The sequence below is a fragment of the Temnothorax longispinosus genome, chromosome 11 (genome assembly GCF_030848805.1).
Source record: "Temnothorax longispinosus isolate EJ_2023e chromosome 11, Tlon_JGU_v1, whole genome shotgun sequence".
Taxonomy (NCBI): domain Eukaryota; kingdom Metazoa; phylum Arthropoda; class Insecta; order Hymenoptera; family Formicidae; genus Temnothorax; species Temnothorax longispinosus.
In genome coordinates, this window is record NC_092368.1 from 19445942 (window position 1) to 19471700 (window position 25759).

At 34.6% G+C, this 25759-nt stretch overlaps 3 protein-coding genes and 1 long non-coding RNA gene across 5 annotated transcripts; 1 reads left to right on the forward strand and 3 right to left on the reverse strand.

Annotated features, from left to right (window-relative positions):
- The first annotated feature begins 822 nt into the window (after positions 1–822).
- L(3)77cdf (phosphatidylserine synthase 1 homolog l(3)77CDf) lies at positions 823–6658 on the forward strand. Its single transcript, XM_071793093.1, has 6 exons — positions 823–1508; positions 2365–2919; positions 3107–3376; positions 3734–3956; positions 4233–4299; positions 5217–6658. The coding sequence occupies exons 1-6, from the start codon at positions 1279–1281 to the stop codon at positions 5270–5272; spliced, it is 1401 nt and encodes a 466-aa protein (XP_071649194.1). The 5' UTR covers positions 823–1278; the 3' UTR covers positions 5273–6658.
- On the reverse strand, positions 3229–4266 carry LOC139821782 (uncharacterized). The gene is made up of 3 exons (XR_011734329.1): positions 4126–4266; positions 3744–3996; positions 3229–3369 (listed from the first exon to the last, which is right to left on the reverse strand). It is a non-coding gene; the product is annotated as an uncharacterized lncRNA (long non-coding RNA).
- On the reverse strand, positions 5301–12933 carry LOC139821774 (endothelin-converting enzyme 2). Of its 2 annotated transcripts, XM_071793087.1 has the most exons (16): positions 12423–12903; positions 11034–12089; positions 10199–10631; positions 9920–10030; positions 9713–9818; positions 9457–9652; positions 9057–9215; positions 8891–8983; positions 8569–8754; positions 8232–8363; positions 7930–8112; positions 7646–7749; positions 7191–7378; positions 6785–6951; positions 6438–6587; positions 5301–6208 (listed from the first exon to the last, which is right to left on the reverse strand). In XM_071793087.1, the coding sequence occupies exons 1-16, from the start codon at positions 12618–12620 to the stop codon at positions 5993–5995; spliced, it is 3678 nt and encodes a 1225-aa protein (XP_071649188.1). In that variant the 5' UTR covers positions 12621–12903; the 3' UTR covers positions 5301–5992. The 2 variants fall into 2 exon arrangements, 1 of the variants encoding a protein (XP_071649188.1); XR_011734328.1 differs by lacking the exons at positions 5301–6208; positions 6438–6587; positions 7646–7749 and having other exon boundaries at positions 6812–6951; positions 12423–12933.
- Positions 12934–13035: 102 nt separating this feature from the next.
- On the reverse strand, positions 13036–18202 carry LOC139821776 (uncharacterized). Its single transcript, XM_071793089.1, has 9 exons — positions 17931–18202; positions 17467–17541; positions 16554–16812; positions 16045–16390; positions 15574–15768; positions 14672–15235; positions 14268–14537; positions 13982–14194; positions 13036–13755 (listed from the first exon to the last, which is right to left on the reverse strand). Exons 1-9 carry the CDS (start codon positions 17959–17961, stop codon positions 13561–13563), a joined length of 2148 nt encoding a protein of 715 aa, XP_071649190.1. The 5' UTR covers positions 17962–18202; the 3' UTR covers positions 13036–13560.
- Positions 18203–25759: the final 7557 nt, after the last annotated feature.

A 25759-nucleotide genomic window follows, 5' to 3' on the forward strand; every position in this document is an offset into this window, starting at 1 on the left:
ACTGAATGTTGAATAATATTAAAGTCCATAATTTTAGAAGCGATTGATTCAAGTAAAACGACTTTCGTACTTTGAATTTAATTAATGTGGGAATGCGATATGACGGATACACCTCTGAAAAATCGTCGCACATGACGTTTGTATATAATATATGTCTGCGGTTGCATGTAAATTTACATAAGTGAGAAGTTGAGGATACAAACGTCTCGACCAATAAAATGCTTAGTTTGATCTTTGCGAGAAATAACGGCGTCTAGACTGACTCATTGATCAAGACGGTTATATTACACGTCGTGCTTTTATCTACGTAAATTTTATATACAAAAATCTTTAAACTTCTAATATAGTAGATAATGTAGTAGAATGTATAATCGCAATTTTTTATTTATTGCAAAAAAATGCAAGTTTTTATTTTTTTAATTATTTTCCAATTATTCTTATATTATTTTTCTGATACACATATATAAACAGAGATTATACAAAAGAAAAAAATATATATATTATATGGAAAATTTTTGTCCTGGATATTAACTATATACATATATAATACATTATACATTATATATAATATAATAATAATACCTTAATTATATAATAATAATGCCTTCACTTAAATTTAGACGCTTATATCGATGCGTGTGGAAAATGAGCACAATTAATTCTGATATATTTTAATCACGTGATAAGGCATGACCTCGCGTGTGTGTATAATACACACACGCGAGGTCATGCCTTATCACGTGATTAAAATATATCAGAATATATATATATATATATATACTTTTAATTATATATAACACAGTAAAGTGCCGCTGCTGTTCATTTCAATACACATGGTCAATTGGTAATTGTTCCCTAATTGACGCATCTAATATGACGTTGAATAACGATCGGGAGATATAAAAGTGTTCGCAAGAAATGATCTATCTAATCGTCCTATCACGTGTCCTATCAAGCGAGCCTCCTTCCTCCTTCCCGCCTGTTTCCCACCCCTCCAAGAAAACGCGCGAGTCTGACGCCATCTCACGCTCGCTTCCGTCTACGTATATCGCCTCGTTCACGGCCAATCGCGCGCGCGCCCATCGGTGTGAAGTTGCGCGCGCTCGCCGCTGAGTGGAGTTCAAGCGAGTTGTTGACGCGCCGCGCGAACGCACGCGAGTTCACGCGAATCTGCCGCAGGCGAGGGCAGGCGCAGGCAGTAGGTAGTGGGCACGTTTTTCGGACGCGTGTCTGCTCGCCGATGTTGATCGAAGGCTGAGGCAGAGTCACCGCGGAAGGATGTCGACAGCATTGCAGGAGGGCGACTCCAAGGCGGCCACCGCCGCCGTCGCCGACAACACCGTCGTCGATCATGCCGAGGAACACAGGCTTCGCGCCGGGACCGACAGCTTCCCGAGCATCAACGAGAGGCCGGTCGACGACATCTCCCTCGAGTTCTTCTATCAGCCGCATACGATCACCCTGCTGCTCATCTCCATCGGCGCCGTCATATACTCGGCGTTTGCCAGGTAGCTGCAGGCTCTCACGTTGACCTTTTAGCTCTTTCGAATTCATGCGGATTACGTCTCGCATGAATCTCTTCTCTTTTTTTACTCTTCCCTCTTGTCTTTCTTCACACGATGTAAAATATACACCTGTCTCAGTTAGAAGACCACGTAAGAGACCAAAGGAATTTCGTGTTCTGAGTGTAATTAGGTTTATATCTGCTACGCGATCAGTATCCAATTTCGATAAGATAATCCCTCTGAGAATACAATGCGAAATTCCTTGGTGATAATCTAATATTGTGCTTTAAATGATGCAAGCTTTGTTATGTTCTTGCATATAAAGGAAACCTTAATTTTTTATGCACAAGAAAATGTTGGTAAAAAGGAAAAAAATGTTGCAATTTTTTCTATAAGATAAGTAAATATGTAGCTAATTCTATCTATGAAAATACTATAGAGGGATTTCTGTCCTTGGCTCATCTATTATAAGCCATTCATGCTTTTGTTTGGCTTATTCTACATTATATAACTTATATAACTTGCGCCATCAATTCTGCTTGATATTTTATGTCCTTGTTTAGACAGCAGTCCTAATTGTCAGAGATTTAAATTGAATTTGATCTAGCTTGTATTATTAAGTTCAATTTTTCACACAATAGATATATAGAAAAATATACATCAATTGTTATATGTTTATTACGGCTTGAAACGCAGGTGAACTTTGGAACTTGATTATTCTTTTAGTCGTTGCTTACAATGGAGTCAATGAGAAAATTTATGTAGATGTAATTCACAAGTCACAGGGGCTAGTGTGTCGTATTGTCGGGATACACAATTATGTTATACATTTTGTCACATTTAAGAACATTTCTTTCAGAAATACCACCAATGTGGAGGACAACATGTGGGCGGGCATGTTGTGCGTCATTTTCTTCTTCCTCATCATATCTGTCCTGACATTCCCTAACGGTCCATTTACTAGACCTCATCCTGTAGTATGGCGGATAGTATTCGGCTGCAGCGTACTCTATCTGATGTTCCTGCTCTTCCTATTGTTCCAAAACTATGAGACGGTCAGGAGGATCCTGGTATGGGTGGATCCAGGTTTAGCTTCCTTCCACATCGATATGGACAAGGAGTACGGCGTCAACTGCTCGGACGTCACGGTGGAAAAGATCTGGAGCCACCTGGACGTGTTTGCGCTGGCCCACTTCCTCGGCTGGGCCTTCAAGGCTATTCTGATTCGACACCTCGGTATCCTTTGGGCTATCAGCGTCATGTGGGAGGTGACGGAGATCGCCTTTGCTCACTTATTGCCAAACTTTGTCGAGTGCTGGTGGGACGCGTTAATTCTGGACGTTCTAGTGTGTAATGGATTGGGTATCTGGGTCGGCCTGAAGATCTGCTCCATATTAGAGATGAGAGAATACAAGTAAGTTAGTTTGAATCTTAAAATGTCCTTTAAATTAAATCGTTTGTAACAAGGAGTTTATTTTGCATAATTTTATTTCTTTTTTTTGTGGAAACTATTTCCGTTTCATAAAAGAAGTAATTTTTCCTTTGTTTCAACGAAAAGTGTTGAAGCATACTGAATCTTTTTATTTGTTTCCTGAATACAGGTGGGTCAGTATTCGTGACATCGAGAGCACCACTGGGAAGCTGAAGCGAGCAATGTTGCAGTTTACTCCTGGCAGTTGGACATCTGTCAGATGGCTGGATCCAACTTGTACACATATGCGATTGGTCGCTTTGTGCCAGCTGGTGATATTCTGGCAAGTTTCTGAGCTGAATACCTTTTTCTTGAAGCACGTGTACGAATTTCCACCATCCCATCCGTTTGTTGTGGCCAGATTAGTATTGATCGGCGTCATAGTCGCGCCGTCTGTTAGGTGAGTAAGAGCACGAATTTTGACATTTAATAAGATGCAAATAATAGTATGCCACATCTTAGAAATATTAGGTATGTTAGAATTTTATATTTGTGCCAAATTTGAATATTGAAATTTCAGAACATTGGAATTGTGATTACTTCAAAAAATTATATTGTTATATATAATTTGTAGATTAAATATTATTAATATTATACATATATCATATTTTTAAAATGGTATAATTGTAAATTTAAAGCTTCTAATCTAATTTGGTCTCATATATTAATAAATTGATCTAACAAAATACTTTAAAATATGTGAATACAAGTATTTGAGTATGCGAGATAGGGTTTGTTATCATAAACATAATTACAGACAGTATTACATGTACGTGACTGATCCGACGTGTAGTCGAGTGGGAACTCAGTGTTGGGTTTACGGGGCAATTATGGTGACAGAAGCTTTGCTATGTATACGCCACGGTGCTGCCCTGTTTGAGCGCACTCAAGCTCTCAACATCCTCCTCTGGCTGCTTTGCCAGTCTCTAGTCTCCGTTCTCTGTGTCTACGGCTGCGTTTTGTGGCATCAATACTTCGAGGTAGGTATAAACACGTTTAGATTTTAATCCCTCTAGATTTCTAAGAATATGATTCAGGAAAAATGTTACTACAATATTTTTATTATCAGAGAAAATGAAAGGATAATAATTGCATAATAATTTGAAATGAAAGTATCGTATAAATATCTCTTTTTTTACGCAAACTTACAGTGATTTTACGTGTCAACCTAGATAAGCATTGTTCGTCAATAGCTGATTAATTTTTGTAACTAACTCTCATTGCTCCTTTCAAATGCATGGTGCTGATCACTACAGACAGGAAAGAAAGTCACTATAAGACGGTCCGTCTCCTATCTGAACAAGTTTGACACGGATATAAGTGGTATGTGTTAATTGATTACGCGTCATACGATGTGTAATCGCTTATGCCCGATCTACAATAGCTGTAGTAAGCTGTAGTAAGCCTCAAGCCGTAAGAAATTGACCAATTACAGGCGAATGTGAGGAGAATAATCGACTGTGATTGGTCAATTTCTTACATCTTGAGGCTTACTACAGCTTACTACAGCTATTGTAGATCGGGCATTAGTGGTTTGCAATCTACTGAGTTTGCGACACTTGATTAATCGTTTGTTTGCTACTGCCATTGTTCTATCACTGTTATTTTCAGTCATCCTAAAACTTGCCCGTGATTTATTCATGACTTGTACATGTATAATATTCTAACTGAACTATCTTGTAAATCTTGTTTTTATTGGTGACTCAAGTAATGAAGAACAACGATTAATCATCCGCAATTTCTGAACTTTAGGATTCTTCAGATCTTTGAATATTAGATTTCAGAGTCTTGGATTCTAGCATTTTTTAAGGCTCCTGGGTACTCGCCGCGGCTATGTTAAATCATGACATCAAAGGCGAGACCATAGGAGCCTTAATTCTGGACTTTTTGGATCTTGAAATACTCTAATTCTTGAATTTCTAAAAATTTTATTCTTTTACATCCTCGGATCTCTTCTTTAAATTCTAAAATATTTATAATAAATCATTTCCTGATTTTTTGAAAAATAATCAGACTAGAGAAATTGATCTTGATTGAAAATTTCTTTTTAATTACATTTTTTTTCCATGTTTTGTATTTTAATTAAATTTTTCTTTCTTTTTTATATCTACTGTATATCTATTCTATATCTATTCTTTTCAAATCAAGATTTTTAAAGTTCTCAATCAAATGTCACAACTCAGTCGACGTTGAAGCGACAGTCTCGACGTGCTATTTACGAACGTATCTGTGTATTTCAGGGAATATGGCTCGTCGTACGAAATCCGTGGAAGAATTGGATAAGAAGAAACTGTGAGAGGAAAAGTGAAAACCGCTTGATCGTGAACTGTGGACACTAATTATATTTTCTAGTCGAATGGGACAATCGCGCGTAAGAGTAAGATGTGTGCGTTCGATTGTTTATGACGTGGTATGAGTGGTCTCCAAAGCTGTTGTTACTTTTGTTCCTCAGAATAAATGGAGAACGTTATTATCGCTTAAAGTGATCCGCGGGCGCTCGTATTTAGCGTTTCATCAAATTCGATGGAAAAACCATTCGCGTAAAAATCATTTATAGGTAGATTCGTATTCATTTAGTGATTACATTGTTCGTTTACTTTCTTGTTCTGTTTTAGTTACCTCGCAAATGATGCGCTTGCGGCAATGTGTTCATCGAAGCATTGCTTTTAATCTTAAGACACACGTTTTTATTGTATGTGAATGAGAATCTCTTCATATATTGAAGGATACAGAAGCAAAACATATGTTCTCCAACTTATTTTTTTTTATTTTTAGAACTAAGGACAGTTTTACGCCTCACGGATGAAACCGTGATGAAATTGACGCTTGGTATTTCTAATTCGATTTCGAAACTGCATGTTAAAGATATTGATACGCGAATCTCGCAAGATGGACCGATCCAAGTTTTGTTTCTGTGTCCGTCGATTAACTCGCGAATAATCATAGCCGATTGGCTCATTTGCTAGATCGCGACGTCCGCGGGTGCTCGTTCAGTCGTATTTTCCGTGAACGGCCCTCACTCTGGGATCATCGCAGTCTCCTTGGTCTCTATGTACGGGAACACGCTGCAAACGTCGTTGGGCGCGATCTGCGAGCCAAGTGGGCAGTTCCATGCCTCAGCAAGGAGCTTGTCGTTCGACGCCGAGACGAATACGCGGATCCGACTCGGTAGGTCCTCGCTCTCATACAGGGAGACGTACGACGACGCGAGTGGCATCTTCGTGCAATACGTCTGGAATGGCAGAGATATAAAAATGTTAATCATCTGAGGCAACCCGACGATGGTCAAAGGTTTCGAGGAAATTAAGAATCGACCGTGATCATTGCAGATTTTCGGGCTTATCTGAATATGCATACAAAATGCCTCGAGGATCACACGATTCTCCAGCATGCTCCGAGAGAAATCATTCGCCTCATTAAATGAACTGCTGTTAATGTAAAACGAACTGTGAGAACAGTACCTGAGCGTAGGCGAGGTAGAATAATTGGTCGATGCGGAGTTGTATCCATGGTAGTCTCTTCGCATCTGACTTCGTAAGAGCCAAAGTATCATAGGCTAGTCTGAGTCCCATAATTTCAGACAACCGCTCGTTCAAGGTCAACCGCGGGATCTAGAATATTTACACATGTCGACATTTTGCGTCTACGAACGATTTAATAAATCAAGCGTTACGCAAAAGAAGCATCACGTTTGTTATGTTAAACCTTGAACAGAGTCTTTCTAACTGTCCCTTCTCCCGTTTTGTTATTGTATTTTACAACGAGGGAAATTATGCGTTATGGGACTAAGCATTCTTAAGCAGCTTACCCTAAAGGATACGGTTTGGTCAGTGAAGGGTAACGTCATGTTCATTGGTTCTTGGTACAGGTTCTCCTTTTGACAGTTGATGTAATCGTCGAAATGAGTGTTTGTGAGAGTGTTTCCAAACATCAGGGAATTCTGAGTATTCCTACTTTGGTCCCAATAGTGTATACCTGTTACAAAGAACGATTCGGATAATAGAAGATTTAAAAGATATTAGGAAAAAATGATCATTGTGATTTATTTTAATTTTTTTAATTTTTTCTTGAAATCAGTATTATGCAATTTTTTCAATTATTTTAAATTTTAATATGAATTATATATAGTTGCATAGTAGATCTGAGAAATGATAAAGAAAAAGTTATTAATGATTTGTAAGATTTCTAGGTATTTATATTATTAGTACATTTACCATTTGTGTCAAAATGATGGGCGATTTGGTGAGCTATTAAATTCCCAAGCGTTGCCAGCAGAAGATAGTCAAAAGATGATTCGTCGTTTATTAAGGACCAATCGATGATACCGTAAGGAATCACGATAAGGTTTAGGGGATAGATCACTCGGGCCTTGGACTGGAAAGGCGTGGCATAGTATGTCCAACTGCAATTTATGAAAGTAATATAAACGTAGATTTGAAAAGATTTTCCAAGTCGGAGAACTTATAAAGAAATTGAAAATTCTTAAAATTAAAAGATATAAAAATTTTGATCTAGATTTATGATTTATGTATAAATAAAACAATCTAATGAAATATATAAATATGTAGAGTTAAACACGCGTCTTTCTACGACAATTCTACGAATACTTTTGTTTTAAGTTGGATTAATTGATTGGTCGCAAGGAATTAATTATTTGTATCTTATTTACATTTGTTTTGGGTCACCAACTTGTCTTCTCAATTCGGCGTACATTAGAGTTCTGTATCTTTTTAGCAGAATCATCGAAGTGTTAAAATAATCGTACAGGGTTATCTGAAATTCGATTGTCGATATGTATAGAGCATAATTGAAAAAATCAAGCAAGACACGGAATGATTTTTAATTACATGCCAATACAGAAGATGAATTCAAAATCCAAAATAAGAAAAAGATGGTACACGTTATATGAATGTGTAAATGTTATAAAAACCTCTGTGTTGTAAAATGTTTTACCTCTGATACATTATACTCGCTATATAGTAAGTCTCTGTTCTTGAAATAGGAAACAACTGGTAGTGCGAGCTCCAGACTGTTGATCTTTTTTAACAATTCTTCTCGTCCTTTCTCTTTCGCCCATTGCGCTTCTTGCATTTTTATTGATAACGTTTGTTTCAACTCGTTGAATATTTTTTCTATCTATTGAATGAAATAATAGCAAAAAATACACAAATAATACGTAAATTTGAAAAATTGGGCATTTATTTACATTTAATATATCTATATTAAATTTTATTTATATATTTAAAATCACTTACCATACTATTCATTTGCTCTATTTCGTGATCGGCAAAAGATGATATATATAAACTGGACGCCTCCAACTTCAGAAGATAGGTAGCCACATGCAAACAATGATCCTTTACATTATCGCGCTTCGGCAAGACCAGCTGTGAAGAATTTCACTTTATCGTATCAATAAAAATAAAAATAATTTTTATTAATACAAAATACTATAAAATTGTTAAAAACCAATTTCATTATTCGCTAAATTGTAATGTACTTTATATACATAAGTTTCATATTTATTTCAGTTTACACACGTATTTTTATTTTATTATATTTGAAGGCGAAGTATCTTAACATGTAAATTACCTCATGATAAAGTCTGTGCGCATACAATCCCATTATCGCATTGTTAAGACCCATAGGATCCTTTTTAGCGTATACTTCTAATCTACGTAAACCTTTAGTCAACGCGGTATAGAAATAAACTTGAATACTCTCGCTAGTGTTCATGTCCAGTCCTGTTAACGAGGGAATTAATTGCGCCCAATTTACCTGCGAGAGAAAATTGAAGGGAAGAGTAAGAGCTAAAAATGTAACACTCTAACTAAAAGATTGGAGTTAAATATTCGATTTCACAATTTTTTGTCTTTATGGAAAAATTGCTAAAATTCCCTGCGTTGTCACTTACGAGATTACTGTTGCTCTGCAATTCCTCTAAACTGACTTTGCTATAATTGTTCATCAAGTATGCTTCCCGTATTTCACTTTTAGACGGAAAGTTCTGCGAAATTAATGCAAGATAGCATTTTATTGATGAATAAAAATAGTTATCAAAGGCTCTGTCATTTAATTACCGAAAAGTACTCTTGCATTATAATAGAATCAATCACGTCAACGGTTTTTTCTATGTACTCTGATTCATTCTGTTCTGAATAGCTGGCATTTAAGCCTTTAAAAACGTTAAGCTCTGTTAGCGCTTTCCTGATAGATCTCATAAATCCACTCGTATCGTTCTGTAAAAAAAAAATTATTCTAATTTATATTTTATAATTGACAAATATTGTTTAAAAATTAACAAGTTTATAATTATCTACTAATTGTAGATAAAGAGAAAGAGCATTGACTAAATTAGAAAGATTAAAAAATTAAAAAAGGATTTTATGAAAACAAAAGAAAAATTATTTTTTATTTCTTCGTATTAATAAAATTTAACTTTCCCTTAAAACAATTCGCGATAGTTTAAGCGATTTGTACCTTGCAGCTTTTATAATTATTGTACAAAATTTCGAGATCCACATATTGTCCTTTCATCTCGAATTTGTCCTCAGAACACGGATCTTCCGTATATTCCGCTTTGAAAGGACTCTCGTATGTGGTAGGACCTATCTTCAACGTGAAAATCTTTGGACGATATTCGTCCAATTCTGGCACGACGTCAAATAAAAGAGCGCTAAAGAGAAATAATCCTAATTTATAAATTTTATTTCAATAAACCTTCCTGAGAACTTACCTATGGTGTAACATTAATTGAGCGAATAATTTGGTGAAGTTCGTGTAATGATCAGACCACGTGGCAGGTATATAGAACTGTCCTATTTTTTTTAACGCGTCATTAGCTGCAACAGAATTGATTAACGGCCGACAATTTTATATAATTTTACTATGTTTACATTCACGTAAATCTTTATTCATTAAATACTACATGGCTTCAATTTACCCATTCTTGCTCTTTCACTAAACATCATATTTCTTTCGTATTGCACGCAGCTGTCGTAATATGTTGCGAAAGTCGAATGCACGTTCTCATGCTTCTCCTTTAACATCTGATCTAAAATTATTTAGAACAATTATTATCACAGAATGAGAGATGTAAACATATTCAATAATTAATCTCTGTAGCAAGTCAATCTTTTTCATCTTGGATCAAGATGAATGCTTCCTGGTTTGATTTGCATGCTATTTATTATTTATTAGTAATTATGCGTTATAATCTTACCGGCGATTCGTTGGTAATTCTTAGATCTCCGAACTAGATCTCCGTCCGTCAACTGTGGATTTGCTTCAAAACCACCGCAGGCATACTCGTAGAAATCGTCGCAAGGATCTGCCAAGTGATTCATGTAGGACAATATCTTGCTGGCGACATGCTTGCAGTGTCCTGTCTCGCAAACGCTCGTATTTTTATCAGGAAATGTGGTCCTTGTCGCCCTTGTGGTCCTTGTCGTAGTCGAGGGATTTTTTTCATTGTAACTTATTGAAACGGTTGTGCTGGTTGTATGGTTGTAAGAACTAGAAGTAGCAGTTGCGTTCGTATAATTGGACATGTAAGGTATGCTGTATTTCTCCATTTCATCAGAAGTCACGTTGTATTTCTCGGTAGTATAATTCTCTTCGTTCATAGTCGTTTCATTCATTACGTTTTCAGCTTCCTATAAAGTTAAATAATATCATAAATATTGATGTAAGTTTTGCAGATTTGAAAATATCTATATAAAAAATTTAATAGAAATTTATTTATAGAAAGAATTAACTTATATTATAATAGAAACAAATTAATGATGGACTTTCAATAATGAAACTAGCCTAATGAGGGTGAATAAAGGACATTGAGAATACAACGCAATTATTGGTGAGTGAGTTATCCAAATTACAATTTTTAATTATGTATTGTTAATACTTTAACACTTTATTGTTAATAATAATTAAATATTGTTATTTTGATAACTCACGCACCAATAACCGCGTTGTATTCTCAATGCCCTTTATTAACTCCACATTCGTTAATTAATACGTTATATCAAATCAATTTCAATGCATTAGACTTTCATTACATTTTTAACTTCCGTTGTTGTTGATGAAAACTTCTCATCCATAAGTGGAGTATAATTTATTGTGGAAGAAGAACTCTCTCTCGTTACGATCTCATTAATTAACGTCGCATTGTACTCCGTGACTATAGATTCTTCATAATTTAAATGTTTTGTAGAATTTTCAGTATCTCTATCTTCTTCAGGGTCTGATTGAGTTGGCAACGTTGAAATAATATCACTCGTTACCTCGAATTGTGAATCCTTAGAATTATTCTTATTGGAGGGATATTTAGCACTTGCGTTTTCTTTAAGATCAATCTGATGAAAACTCGGCACTGTTGAAAATGTAATATCATCAATACCGATCCTTAATCTCTCATATTTTTTAGTAAAATTCTCGGAAGCGTTGTCTTCGAGACCATTTGACCGAGCTGACAATGTTGGAGTTATAATATTATTAGTTACAATGTCAACTTCTGATTTATTCAAATTGTAATATCCATCAGTAGAATCGTTCGTAGAATTCTTAACGAATTTTGAAGTCACCACATCTTTTATAATATCAACAATCGTAACGTATTTTAATGTAGTGGTGCTGATGGTTGGTCTACTCGGCGATGTTAAAGCTGCTTCTTTAACGATAACATCATCAGTCACAATATCATGCCGATCATGCGGCAATGTAGACAAGTCGATGCTTTCTTCTGTAGTTTCTATATCTTTTAGGATTTCCTTCGTGATGTAGTCCTCAGTATCTTCTTGAGCTATAGGAGCAGACGATGTTATTTCATCTACGCTCTTTTCGAAGTAACGCTCGAAATAACGAGAGCCTTTAACATTTCTTAGAATATTATCCTTAGAATAATCTATAGTAATGGCATCGTTATCTTCTATTGGTCTATTGGTTCTGTTATTGTCTATGATCGGTGTACTGTGTGTGGATGTAATTGTTGAAATTACTGTTTTTGGAGGTTTCAGAGTTCTTGAAAGAACTGCCCTTTCTGTCGTTGAAGTTCTTTGAGTTGTTGATGAATCTGTCATGATTGCTGCTTCCTTTGTGCGTTCTTGATGATGATGCTGTTTAAAATACCCAATAAAATTATTTAAAGGTAAATAAATTTATTAGCAATGAATATTAATAAGTAAATTTAAAAAGAAAGACACTCTTATGTAATATATAGAAGAGACATGTTGCAGGAAATATCTTATTAAATTTTTTTTTCTTTAAGAATTTTTCGGAAAATGTTTGCTAAGACAATTGAGCCAACAATTAAGAAGAAAATTGTGTGTAAAATTTGTAATAATTTCTGTAAAATTTTCTTAAATTTGTTAAATAAGTTGCTTCCTATTTTTTATATAATTTACTTATATATTTAGATTGTCTGAAGATATTTTACTCATATAATACACCTGTGGCTCGTGTTCAATATATCGATCCTTGTATTCTTTTTGATTCCGCATCTTCCAGGGTACGCAGGCGAGGATAAGGATAAGGCATATGAAGAAGAAGATGAGCAGGGTGATGAGGCAGCTTCTGTACGACTGATCCCGTTGAGCGGCCTTGCCCTGCTCCCGATTGTTAATCTGATACGTTTTGCGGAGCGACATGGTTTCTTCAACACAGTTAACTCAGAACTATATACGTTAATTTGAACGCAGCTAAGAAAGTCTCGATTTTACATTGTAATGAATATGCGACGTATTTTTGCTTCTAATCTTCCAAGATTGATTGCGGTTTTCACTGACCGCTTCCTTTCAAATATCACAAAAATTATCACAAGATAATAGCTTGCACACAACAGAATGCTTAGATTGACCCTAAACTAGTAGTAAATTCAACTTTTTTTTTCATTCAGTATAAAATATTCTATTTAGGTGTAATGTAAATATTAATTTATATATATATAAAAAGTTGATAAATTTATTTAATTGAAATAACTAACGCATTGGAGTTGAAGGAGCACTGATCAAGTAGGATTTAAGCCTAAAGGAAAGAATCTTCAGGAATAATTATAATACAAACTTGGGCTATTTCATAAAATTGATATTCTTTCTTAAGTTATTTTACACCTTTCGCATTTGCGACTTCTGATCTAGATTTATTATTTTATAACAAATAAATTAAAAAGACGTCGCGCTGTCAAAATGTTTCGTTACAGCTCTGATATCGTGCGTATGCCTTGTAATTGTTAAAAAATGTAACGAACGAAAGTGTTCGAAAGGGTACTCGGAGTATAACTACAGCAGTGCCTATACAACAAGTTTTCTCATAGAAGAATCGAAATTAGCGACATCGAACATCTTCGATGTGCGCGCAAATGTATATATAAGTTACTTACGTCGATAGAGCATTTATAATACAATTATCACAGATATGTAAACTACAAAATACCGTACGCAAATATAAAATGCAACTTGCGCCTTCGCCGATGATCCCATTGCACGTGCTACGACGATTCGTCTACGTCCTAATTGATGTACAATTTAAATACGAATCAAAAATATATATATACGCGTGTATGTATATAGGTATATATATTGTAAAACTCTACTCGCTCGTGTCGGGCGAATAGAACTCCATGTTGCGTTTTAAATCGTTCTCGAAGTCCATAACTGGCGAGTCGGAGCGCTCGTTTAATTCACCGCTGGCCGATTCGACTGCTTTCGAGATGGGAGGGACGTTCCCTATTTTTTTGCTGGATTCTTCGTTGAAATCGCCAGATTTAAATGTTTCGGAGGCGATCTGCAATGAGATTAAAGAATTTAGTATAATTAATATATACAGACAAAAAGAAAGAAATCCCAGATTAAAAGGAAAAAATTTATATGCAAAATATATAAGTTCTTAAACGAGAAGATTACAAGCAGGAAGATTGAAATACGATCAAAATATCAAAGCAAAAAGGAAAAGTTTTATACTATATCATATATTGAGAAAGATACGAAAAGTGATTTAAGATGTAAATTACTTTTTTCTCTATCTCATCAGTCTTAAGCTTTTCTAATTTCTCTTTGTCAGCGAGCGGGATTGCAGTCTTTGATAACGTTTGTCTCTTTGGGGTGGGCTTCCTCGGCTTAAATGATCCGGATGCTTTTTTCGGTAGCTGCGAGCTCGTATGCTTCTTGGTCTCGTTCGATTGTTCGCAATTGTGAGTAACCAGCTGCTCCTTAGTCTTAAAAGCCTGCATAATGTTAATAGTCAGGTTTAAAGAGTTACCCGAATAGCGTTCCGAGTGATTCGAGAATGAGACTCACGTGAGAACAGATATCGCACTTAAGACTGTGCTTGTTCATCTCGTGATGCTTGAGCGCTTGCGCCCGGTGGAAGTTGCGATTGCAGTGGCTGCAACTGAACCGCTTGACGTTGCTGTGCGTCAGCAAGTGTCGTTTGAGTTTGTCTGGCCGTGAAAACTCACTCATGCAGCCCAGATAGTTGCGAAATGGGCACTTGAGCCTTTTTGTCAGATCGTGAATCAGCATGTGCCGGCCCAGTCGATCTTTCCGCTTGAATCTGGCTGGGCAATGCTGTAATTTTAAATATAAAATGCAAACATCAATTCCCAAATAAGCAATATGCAGTTATATCTCAGTTTATTTGCTTAATTGCGGAAATTGTTTTAGCATCTTAAACATACATTATTGCAATTATTCCTACTTACCGGACATGTAAAAGGCGTCTCCTCGCTGTGTATCAGCTTATGATTGGCCAGGTACTGCTCGGTTTTAAAAGCTTTGCCACAATCCTCGCAGGCGAATCTTGCTGATGCCGAATGAGTCTTGAGATGGCGGCGCAGAAATCTCTCAATGAGAAAGCTCTTGCCGCAGTGCAGGCACGCGTAATTGTGTGTGGTGGTTTCTTTATGGTGCTGCAATGCCTCCAGATTCGAGAACGATGATTTGCAAGTCGAGCAGCAGTAATACTTCTCCGTGGTCTTCTGCTTCTGGACGGAGTGGACGTACTGATGGTGACCAAGATCCGACAGGGTGCTGAATACTTCGCCGCACACGTGGCACCGGTATTCCGAGCACTTGTGGCTGCGCGTGTGCTCCAGGAACTCTTCCAGATCCGAAAACATCATGCTGCAGCTGCTCTGCACGCATTTGTACACTTTCAGCGCTAAATGCGAGACAATTAGGTGGCCTTTCAGAGCTTTATACGAGTCAAACGTCTCCTTGCAGAATTGGCAATGGTATGTGCGGTCGATACTTCCATCCGGAGGTGCCTAAAAGTTTAGAAGAAAATAATGAAAATAAAATATAGTAAATAAAGTGAAAAGAAAGAATATAAAGATTAAGCAGTAAAAAATATAAAATTAAAATTTAATTTTTTTAAATGTTTCTTGTGCCTTAAAAATATACAACTATTTGTTATAATATTTCAAACGGTTAATTACAATATAGCAATAATAAAATACGATATAAAACTTTTCTCTTAGAAAAGTTGTTATTCTAGCAAGAATGCAGTTTTATAAAAGAAATACATAAGAAATTTTCTCCTTGTAAATATTCGAAAAAGAAAAAAGTAAATCTTACGTGGTAATTTTAATTAAAAATTTCTTACCTCTGGTGGTAACGAATGAATGGCGGTGCCGGGCCATACTTTGTGCGAGGACATGTGCTTCTTCACGTTCGACTTCTGCGCGAATGCACGACCACACACCACGCATTGATAAGGCTTTTCTCCAGTGTGAGAACGTTCGTGTTGCTGCCAGTAGAATTTTTTCGCAAACTGCTTGTTGCAATAACCACACTTATACTGCAACGATGTAATCAGATATGTGTGTCTTAGTACAAAAGGTTTGTATTAATCTCGTGATTTATTTAGTAACTTATGAAAACTTGCATTTTAGAAAAATTACTTGAAAGCAAATTTGTATTATATTTTTTATTATTATAATTAAAGTAAGTAAAATTTCATAATCAAACAATTTGAAAACATTTATTACAATTTAATTTAACATTATACAATCGAATTTTATGGATCTTATGTTTCATTTTAGTTGGCAACAGAGAGTCGCTAACACAACAATACCTTTAAGTTCTGCGTTCGACTAATGCCATTTTCTGATTCACCGAGTGGATCTTGGAGGGATGTCTCGTTGTTCTCAAGAGAGGATTCGTTGTCCTCTAAAGGCGGCTCGTTTTCCGCCAGGGATGGCTCGTTGTCCGTCAACGAGGCGCAAGGTTGTTCAGACTGGCTGGAGGCGTCCTCCTGTGAGCTAATGTCGTTTTGTAGATGTATCGTCGGCACCTCGCTCGAGTCTTCCGTCGCCTCGATAGCAGCGTTACCGAAAGTGTCCAGGCTCTCTGTACTCAAGATAATCGGTACGCTGAACGTGGAGTCTGTCATGAAATAATTAGCAGCATCCTGGTCCACGCTGTAACAATTGAATCAGATTCATGAAAAATCGCATACATATTAAAGAATAAATTGTACAAAAGCAACAAATGATCTATATGTTCAAAATGGTACAAAATATTTAATTCAAATTTATTGTACTATGTAACGAATTATAATTACAATTATCAATGGTGATATACCTAAATAACATGTCTGCTTCTTCGAGAATAATAGGTTCTCCAAGCTGAAAGGTTTCCTGCGAATTGTACTGCGACTCATCTTGAGCGGCATCTTCCACGTGCATCACCTGACTCTCGTCGTTTGTTAAGAACTGAGTCAAATCCACTTGCTGTTGCGTCTTCTGGTGCGTCCTCTTATGGAGTACGAACATCTGGAGCGACGTAAACTGGCTCTTGCACTTGCCACATTGGAATATGTCTTCCTCATCTTGATCAATCGCTGGTGAAGAAATTAGTATTATATAACAAATGATATGTATAAAGAATAATTAGAAAATATATTAACTTATATCTATATTTCAGATCGAATATCTGTATTTATATGAATTTCTGTTTTTTCCGAGACAATTACAAACTAACAAGTTAAACTAAAGTTGGAATACATATCCTTTGATACTATGAAAAAATTGTCAAAGTTACATTTTTAAGAGAGAAGATCTTTTAATAAAACATAACATAATCAAATATCAATGCCAATGCTTAAAGAATAAATTTAAACCCAAAACAAAAATTATATAAACAAGTTTAGGATTTATTCTCCCAATTTATAATAAATTTTAAAGAAATATTCAAAGTATCTGTAGCGGTTTTACTACAGCAAATCTTAAAACTGTAATATATGTTAAAACATCAGGTCGCTTCGCAATACCCTAAATCTCATTGTGAAAGACGAGCACTTTTAATTAGATCTCTTAATTTATTGTAACTCAGAAAATAACATCTAAATAATCTATGTCCGTCTGACATTCTCTTCTTGTTTTAGACTCCAGATTCATCCTTTGAAGCATCAATATACGATATAAGATCGTTCTGTACATAATAAAATTATTATATAATAAAAAAATATCTATTCTTTGCGTTTAAGAATATATACCTGACTGTTCGACTTCAGCTATCAAGGTTTGCGACTCCAGCAAGGATTGCACAGAGGAACCGTCCAGCGAGACATCTATAAAAACATAACAAAGTTGAAATAATTAAAACCAAGTGTTAACTACAACATCTGGAGATGGTGGCAACGGAACGTTGCTGAGAGTGCAAAGCACAGGTCGCTGTATATAAAATGCATCGAGTCGACGGTCAAGTCAGTGACCCCTATTCTCTATACTCTTCAAACTTGCGTCTAAAGGGTCTAAAGATCCGCACACTCTCGTGTCGTGCCACTGGAGCATATTCGAAATCGTCGCCGAGAGACGAGCTTGTCGAGGGAACGCAACAATCAGGAAGGAGACAACAACCCACCCCGAGGCCCGAAGGAACGGAGGCTCGGGGCGGGTTGTTGACGTTTCCGGGCTCGGGTAAACCCCGCCTATCTCACGGGCCAACGCGCGCTCTCACCTGTCAGAGCATCGAGGATAGACTGCGCCATGTTTCGCGATCAGCACGTCGTCATCGTAGCGGAGGCACCGGACTTCCTAACTCGCGCGGATCGGCGGGATCCGCCGGGATGGGAACATGACGAGCACCGCTCTCGCGTCCCCGTCGCTGCCGAGACGGCGCCAGCGCACTGATCGATACCTAACCTCAAAGCGCGACATCGCGCGACGCCGCCACCGAGCGAGCGCTTCACGGCTCACGGCCGTCACGTCGCGTTCAACAGTCGTCGACTTGAAACTTTTTTGTTTCAACGTTCAGCGATGCGATTCGAACGACGCGTCCTGTTGAATTACATTTAAATGTAACTCTTTCACCTTTTGTGAAAATAAATGTATCTTTCGAACGCAATCGAGGGTAAAAATATAAATATAAGGTGTTCGTTTATATGCCGAGTTTTATACAACTGCCAGGGAATTTTTGGGCTTGCAAACATCGATTGAACTAAAATATATATGGAGTTACATAATTGACATACATATAAATATGTTGTAATATTACATAATTACATGATCGGAATATTATTTGTTTAAAAGACGTCATAAAATTTATTAGACGTTTTAAACAGAGGTTTCAAAAAGACGTAGTTTAGACGTTATTTTAAGACGTACGTATTAAAATCGCCTTATTTAATAATTTTGAGACGTCCTCAATTTTTTATTTTATATACAAAATAAATTATTATTACACAAATATTATAATATATTTTTTTATTTTTAGATAAATGTAACATTTTGTTGTTTACGCACAGTTTTATACATATATGTACATATTAATATAAAGTCAATATATTAATATTGACAAAATTAATGTCAATATATTAATATGAAATATAACAAATTCTAATATATTTTCAATTTTTTCTATTAAAGAAATATATTATTATTTACCTGGATTTTTTCAACTTTTTATTTGAAAATGGAAGGATAGTCGACATATATGTGTTCAAAAACTTTGATCATAGGATACCATGCTATAAAATCTGTCTCCTGTGATAAATAACTCGTAAGGTCCCAGAATATAGAGGGATTGAGTTTGCCTGCTACCATAAAGTAAAATGCATCATCGATGATTTTAGCACGATTGAGAACATGCATTTTCATGTAATTTGGAGTTTTCAGATATACTGCAATCCCTAACCAGTTCTTGTCGTAATTGACGCGATAGTATAATGTCGTATACAATAAATAAATTTTAAAACAAGGCACATATATATTACTGTTTACTCGCGGCAAATAAATTTAGCTAATTATTGATATCTCTTGATTGAGTTTATCAAGAAATATTTTCAAATCTTTATACTTTTCTTTTAAATTAAAGAACGTATGTAAGAAATCATACACATTAAGAAGAAAGCTGCAAATTAGATTATTAAATATAAGACTATTTTTTAATAATAAAGTAAAATATATAAAATAAAGTCAAGCAAGATATTTTATATAAACTTACATTAATTTAGTTATAAAAAATAAATAAATAATAATTACATTACATGTAAAAATTTGGGTTCAATTCAATGATAATAGAGAGTAGAATAGTTTTTCTTTGCACTATTTGATATTATCATAAACGAACATTATCATGTGTTTAAATTGTTTAAAATATCACACATATAATGTGATATTTTATATTATAGAAATAGCAAATATAAAAATTTAATAAGATGTATAAAGTAAAATCTTCATTATAGAATAAATGTTGTTACATATAACGTAGGATAAGGATAATTATTGTTTATCGATATAATATTCACCAGATTGTTGTAAATTGACAATTATCCAATTATCCTCTTCAGGGTTACTATATATTAAACGTAGTAGTTGTAGGTGTTTTTGGATTACATCCTAGCCACAACGTGTCAGTAATTGACGTAGCGTTAAAATTGGAAACCGACTGTGTAGTATAGGTCAGAGGTATCCAGCTGCGATCTGTTTCATTGAAATTAGGCATTGATATTTTTACCCATCCACTATTATATAATGTTGCAATTATTACAGGATAATTATTTTGTTGTGTCCAACTATTCATTACTTCCTTTAGATCATGCGGCTCACGTATCACATTCTTTTCGTTTAAGGCAATTTGCATAGCGTCCCACAAATTGTCGAAAGTTGCCGAATTAAACTCACTAAGTTTATAAAATTTAAAGTTATTAAAATAATTAAACAAGTATAATAATAGAAGAGAAGAAAATTTTTTAGTCTTTGAAGAGGCTGCAAAAATCTTTGATAAGAGGAGAGGAAGAAAAAGAAAGGAAAATGAGTGATTAGAAGATGCAGATATAACGCTTGGAGGAAAAACTTGAAAAACAAAGCGGAGAAATGGAGAAATTAAAGAAGGGGATCAAATGGGAAGAAGGGAAAAATAGAAAGAGAAAAAACAAAACAGGGATGTTAGAGATTGGGGAAAAAGATTATGGTGGAGAAGAACGGAACATAAAACAAGAAAATCATTATGGATAAGCTTAGAAATATTAGTAATAAGAAAATAATAATAAGAGAAAAAGTTAAAAAGAGAAGATAAGAAAAAAAACGAAAAGACAAAGTTGAAGGTAGACAAATAGAGAATATAATAAAAGAAATGTTTAGTTAAAAAGATTAAAAGATAAAATAAAAGCAGAGGAAATAGAAAACAACTTAGTAGAAAAAAAAGAAATAAACAATAATATAATAATAGTCTGAATATACAAAGAATCTGTCAGCAATAAGAAAGAAAAAGTTTCTGTTTAAGAAATTGAAAATAAAAACTGTGCGTAAAATAATAAAAACAGAATCAGTCTGCTAAGAAGAGAAAAAAAGAGTATATGATAGCAAAATAAGAATATTGAAAGATAAATCGAAATATAAAAAGCAAAAGGAAAAAACATTTTATAGGATTTTCAGTTATGCTTAGGGTTCAAAATTTTCTGGAAAAATATTTTTTTGGAAAAATTTCCGTGAAATTTTTCATATTTTTCCGAAAAATAAGAAAAATTAGAAAAATTCTTTTTTTTGTTATTTTGCTTTTAATTGACCTGTCTACAGCTGTAGAATTTTTCTCTGACGTCATTAGTTCGGTCTTCGAGTTGTTGCAGTTTTGAATCTGGCGCGCGGCGCGCCGCGCCTACGACCTAAACCAGCTGTATGCTCGTATATACGTATATACATCAGGTCTGTATCTTGATGGTAAAAAGTAATTTTTCTGATCTCTCGAAAATTTCTACTTTTTCTGCTTTCATCGAGCTTTACTCTTGCAAACCTATATGTAAGTGATTTTCATGGGAAATTTGATGCTCTATATGAATCCGATAATCGTTTTTGGATTTTGAAATTTTCATGTTTTTGAAGTGACAAAAACAAAAGACAAAAGTGAAAAACGACGTCCGGGGCAAAGTCAACACCACGCCGTTTCGTCGGCTTCCAGTGTAACAAACGATGCTTGTCATGCAGCCGTATGGCTCATGACAAATGTATGTGCACGTCCGATCACGAGTTTACCTGCATTAATTGTTTTTCAGACATGAGTTTAGATTAGATAAAGATAATTGAAAGTTCAACAATTTTTGTTCTCATTATTTCAAATGATTGTTCTGGCTACTTTATTCCGAATTTTTGTACTTTTTAAATACACAATAAACAATGTATTTTCATTTTCAGACAGTAAAAAATAAGTTCCAGATCAAATTGTGTCGATCAAAGTGTTGAGTTTGCCCCGGCATTTTTCAATTCGAAAATTTGTCTTCGCGTCACTTTTCCTTTCCTGGCGGCAAAACAAAGCAACGTAGGGGAGACCGGGGCTAAGCCGACACTATTTTTTCAAAGGCAATTTTTAATATTTAATTAAAATTTCTAGGCAAATTCAATGATATATATTTAAAGAGCGTTTCTTCAGGTACAAAATTGATTCAGGAAGTTTTGCTGTACGTCGCTTTGTTTTGCCGCCAGGAAAGGAAAAGTGACGCGAAGACAAATTTTCGAATTAAAAAATGACGGGGCGAACTCGACACCCCGCCGGGGCAAACTCAACACTTTGTTTGATCGACACAATTTGATCTGGAACTTATTTTTTTATTGTTTAAAAATAAAAATACATTGTTTATCAAATGAAAAGACATTGTGTATTAGAAACAAAAAGTCGGAATAAAGTAAACAATTATTTAAAATAATGAGAAAAAAAGATTAAATTTTTAATTATCTTTTTCTGAACTGTCTGAAAAACAATTTATACACATAAACTCGCGATCAGATGTGCGCACACATTCGTCATGAGCCATACGGTTGCATAAGATGCATTGTTTGTTAGAAGCTAATGAAATGTTTTCCGAACACACGCAACAGATGTTCCTTAAATCGTCATCGGAATCGGACGAAACAGTGACCTTTTTTGCGATAATGTCACTTTAGGTTAGTGTCGTTTTTGCCCTGGTGGCGTTGTGTCGACTTAGCCCCGAATGTCGTTTTTTACTTTTGTTACTCCAAAAATATATAAATTTTGAAAATATGCAAAAATTATTATCGGATTCGTATAAAGCATCGAATTTCCCATCAAAATCACTTACCGGTAGATTCGCAAGAGTAAAGCTCGATGAAAGAGTAGACATTTTCGAGAGATCAAAAAAATTACTTTTCACTCTCAAAAACACTTATGTCGCGTTAAAAATTACACTATAACTCAGAATGTTACCAAATTCCGTTGATAATACTGGCACATAAAGACGCATTTACAGTAGCAAAGGCAAGTTTCTACGATAGATTTAAATTGGCAAAAAGCCTAGTGTCAAGTTTGCCCTGCTGTCGGCTTAGCCCCGGTCTCCCCTACAGCAAAACTTTCTGAATCAATTTTGTGAAGGAACACTCTTTAAATATATACATACCATTGAATTTGCCTAAAAATTTTAATTAAATATTAAAAATTGCCTTTGAAAAAATAGTGTCGAGTTAGCCCCGGTCTCCCCTACAATATACAATAATATTATAGCATGTGCATGTGATGTAGGATGTAGTTCATGTCAACGTAAAGAAGAATATTAGTTTTCTGTAGTCTCTTAAGATTTTTAAGTAACGGTTTTAAGCAAAATATACAAAATGAAAGAAATTAAATATTTTTTCATATTTTTCTTGGAAAAAAATACAATGGAAATTTTTCCGAAAAAAACGGAAATTTTTCCAATTTTACCGGAAAATTTTCCATGCTTTAGAACCCTAGTTATGCTTATTACATTTGATTCTATGTTGTACAGAATTATTATGTTACAATTTTTACTTACTGTTTGTCTAAATATATTTGGACACCCTTCTAAAATATGTCACGCAATAGTAAATGTTGCAACATGAGCAGTAAGTAGGATGCTACAATTTGTATTACACAGTAGTACATTAAATATATTTAAAATCAGTTTATTATATAACATATCCATAAATTCGTGATTACGTCTATCGTAGGCATAGACGTAAAGCAAGGCAGAGAAAACCGTATACATAACTATGACTACAATAGACGTAAGAGTCTATAATGTTTCGTTCTCTGCAGCCAAAAAAATTAATTTCAAGTTTGAATTGAACGTTTTTCAATCAGAAACAAAATTGTATCAAAACAAAATTAATATCCTCCTCTTCTCTTTCTAAAAAAAGGCATGTTAAGTCGATACTCGCATATCTCGAAGTTTTTTGTTGCCGCTTTTCCGCGATGCCAATTGGTTCTCTCGCTGCGCTTACTTCATTTGCAGCTGTCATCGTATATTTTGACAGTTGTGTATCAAGAAGTTAATAGTGTAATAGTAATTGCATAATGTCAAAGCTAAATAGCGCGCGCGAAGCGCGCGTCTGTAGTGTCTAGTATTGGTAAATTGCAGATAATATTTATCATAATTCATACTCTTTTATTTTTTAATAATAAGCATCCAGAAATTTATGAACGATTATTTAATTATTTGTAGTCTTACCTTTAAAATGATGAGGCAAATACAAGAGTGAATTAATTTCAGAAGGGCTATCGATTTGGTCTTGAACTTCAGCAAAGTAAGAATTTAATTTGAAAGATTTGTACTGATTTTGAACTATAAATAAATCCATTATTTCGAAATGTACGAAAATCTAAAGATAAGAAAATTTGATATAATTCATAATATTCGGAAAAAATGCTTAAAGCTATATGTACTAACATGTACAAGTCGGTACTTGGGGTATAGCAAGAGTTTCAAAAATTTTATTTATGGCTTCGTTATTTAGTTTAACCCTTTGTTGCATAGTTACTTACATATGAGAAACACCTGTCTTTTCTGCAGTTTTTTTGTGTTTTTACACATTCCATAATCAAACCAATTGGTTTGTGTAATACATTTGGTATCTTTATGTTCTTGAAACATATATTCTCAATTATAAAAAAAACCCATCTCAAGTATAATAAAATGTTAGTTATATAAGACATAGTTAATTCTTTAAAAATTAATGGCCATATTGAATCTGTTATCTTGACTTTTTAAATTTCAAACTAACGATCCCAAAAACACCCATCTACTAAAATTAAGTAAAATATATTTTTAAAAAAAGATTGCGCAACAAAGGGTTAAACATAGTAAATTGTATCTAACATAATGTACAATAAAACTGTACATTAAAATTAATGTCATTAAAATTAATGAGAACAAATTCTTGTACATTCTTTTCTGTACTATTGTTATTTAAACGTATTTTTACCAATTTCTTTTTAACCCTTTTCGGTCACACTTCCCGAGAATCCCGTACCGGTCACACTGGGTGAAATACACCCCCAGCGTGTTTGCACGTGTATAAAAAATTGTAAGTGACCTTAAGGAAAAGAAAAATATCCTGTTGTAGTTTAAGTCTTCCTTAAAAAGACTGTATAGGTTTGATTTGCAAAAAATTAATTTAACATATGTAAAAAAATTGTTGAAAAAAAAGTCGGAAAAGTAACTTTTCACAAAAACTAATGTAACTTTTTCAATTTTTAAGATATTTTAATTTTTCAAACGGTTTTTTCATCCTCAGATGACGCACTTTTCACTCATTATTGCAGTTTATGCGGCCGTTCCAAAAAGTATGTTGATTTTGAGGTATAAAGGTGTGCGATTTTTTGCAGAAAAAAAAAATGCCGAGAGAAAACTAACGGGCCGAAAAATATACCACCGACGGGGATCGATACTTGAAGGTCCCAACTACCTGTAGATAGCGGCACAAGGCCCATTTCCATTGGTTTACTGGGTCGTTTTCGAAGTCAAAAAAACGCTGGAGTGTAGACCCCATATATAGTGTAACCGTTAAGGGTTAATACTTCAATTTTAATAAAAATTTGAAAAAAAATCAGCACTTTGATCTTAATAAAAAAAATTCGCAAAAGAATTTGTTTGAATTGAATCATTACAATATTAACCGGTATTTTCTGTAGATGCGTATAAGCACGATAGATAAAACTATAATTAACCAAAACTAAAATTATAAAATAATCTCATCGATGGCCTCCATTCTGATTAACAAGCTAAGACCCTGGTTTATCCACAGGTGAGACCACCAAGATGGATTGACTATAGTACTAAACAATTGATATGCTATATTATATTTTATTAATTGCACCACTTCTATTTGGCGTGCAACAGAATCGTCCCTGAGTATACAAAGAATATCCTCCATAAACATCGCAACATGATTATTTTGAAGTCCTTTCATAAGCGTTCACAAGGGGTTTATTTATATTACGTATATTATAATTCACTTATAATACATATGTACATACATGTAATTATAATGTATTACGTGTATTATAATTGTCTTAATATGTACAGTAATTACGTCATTAAT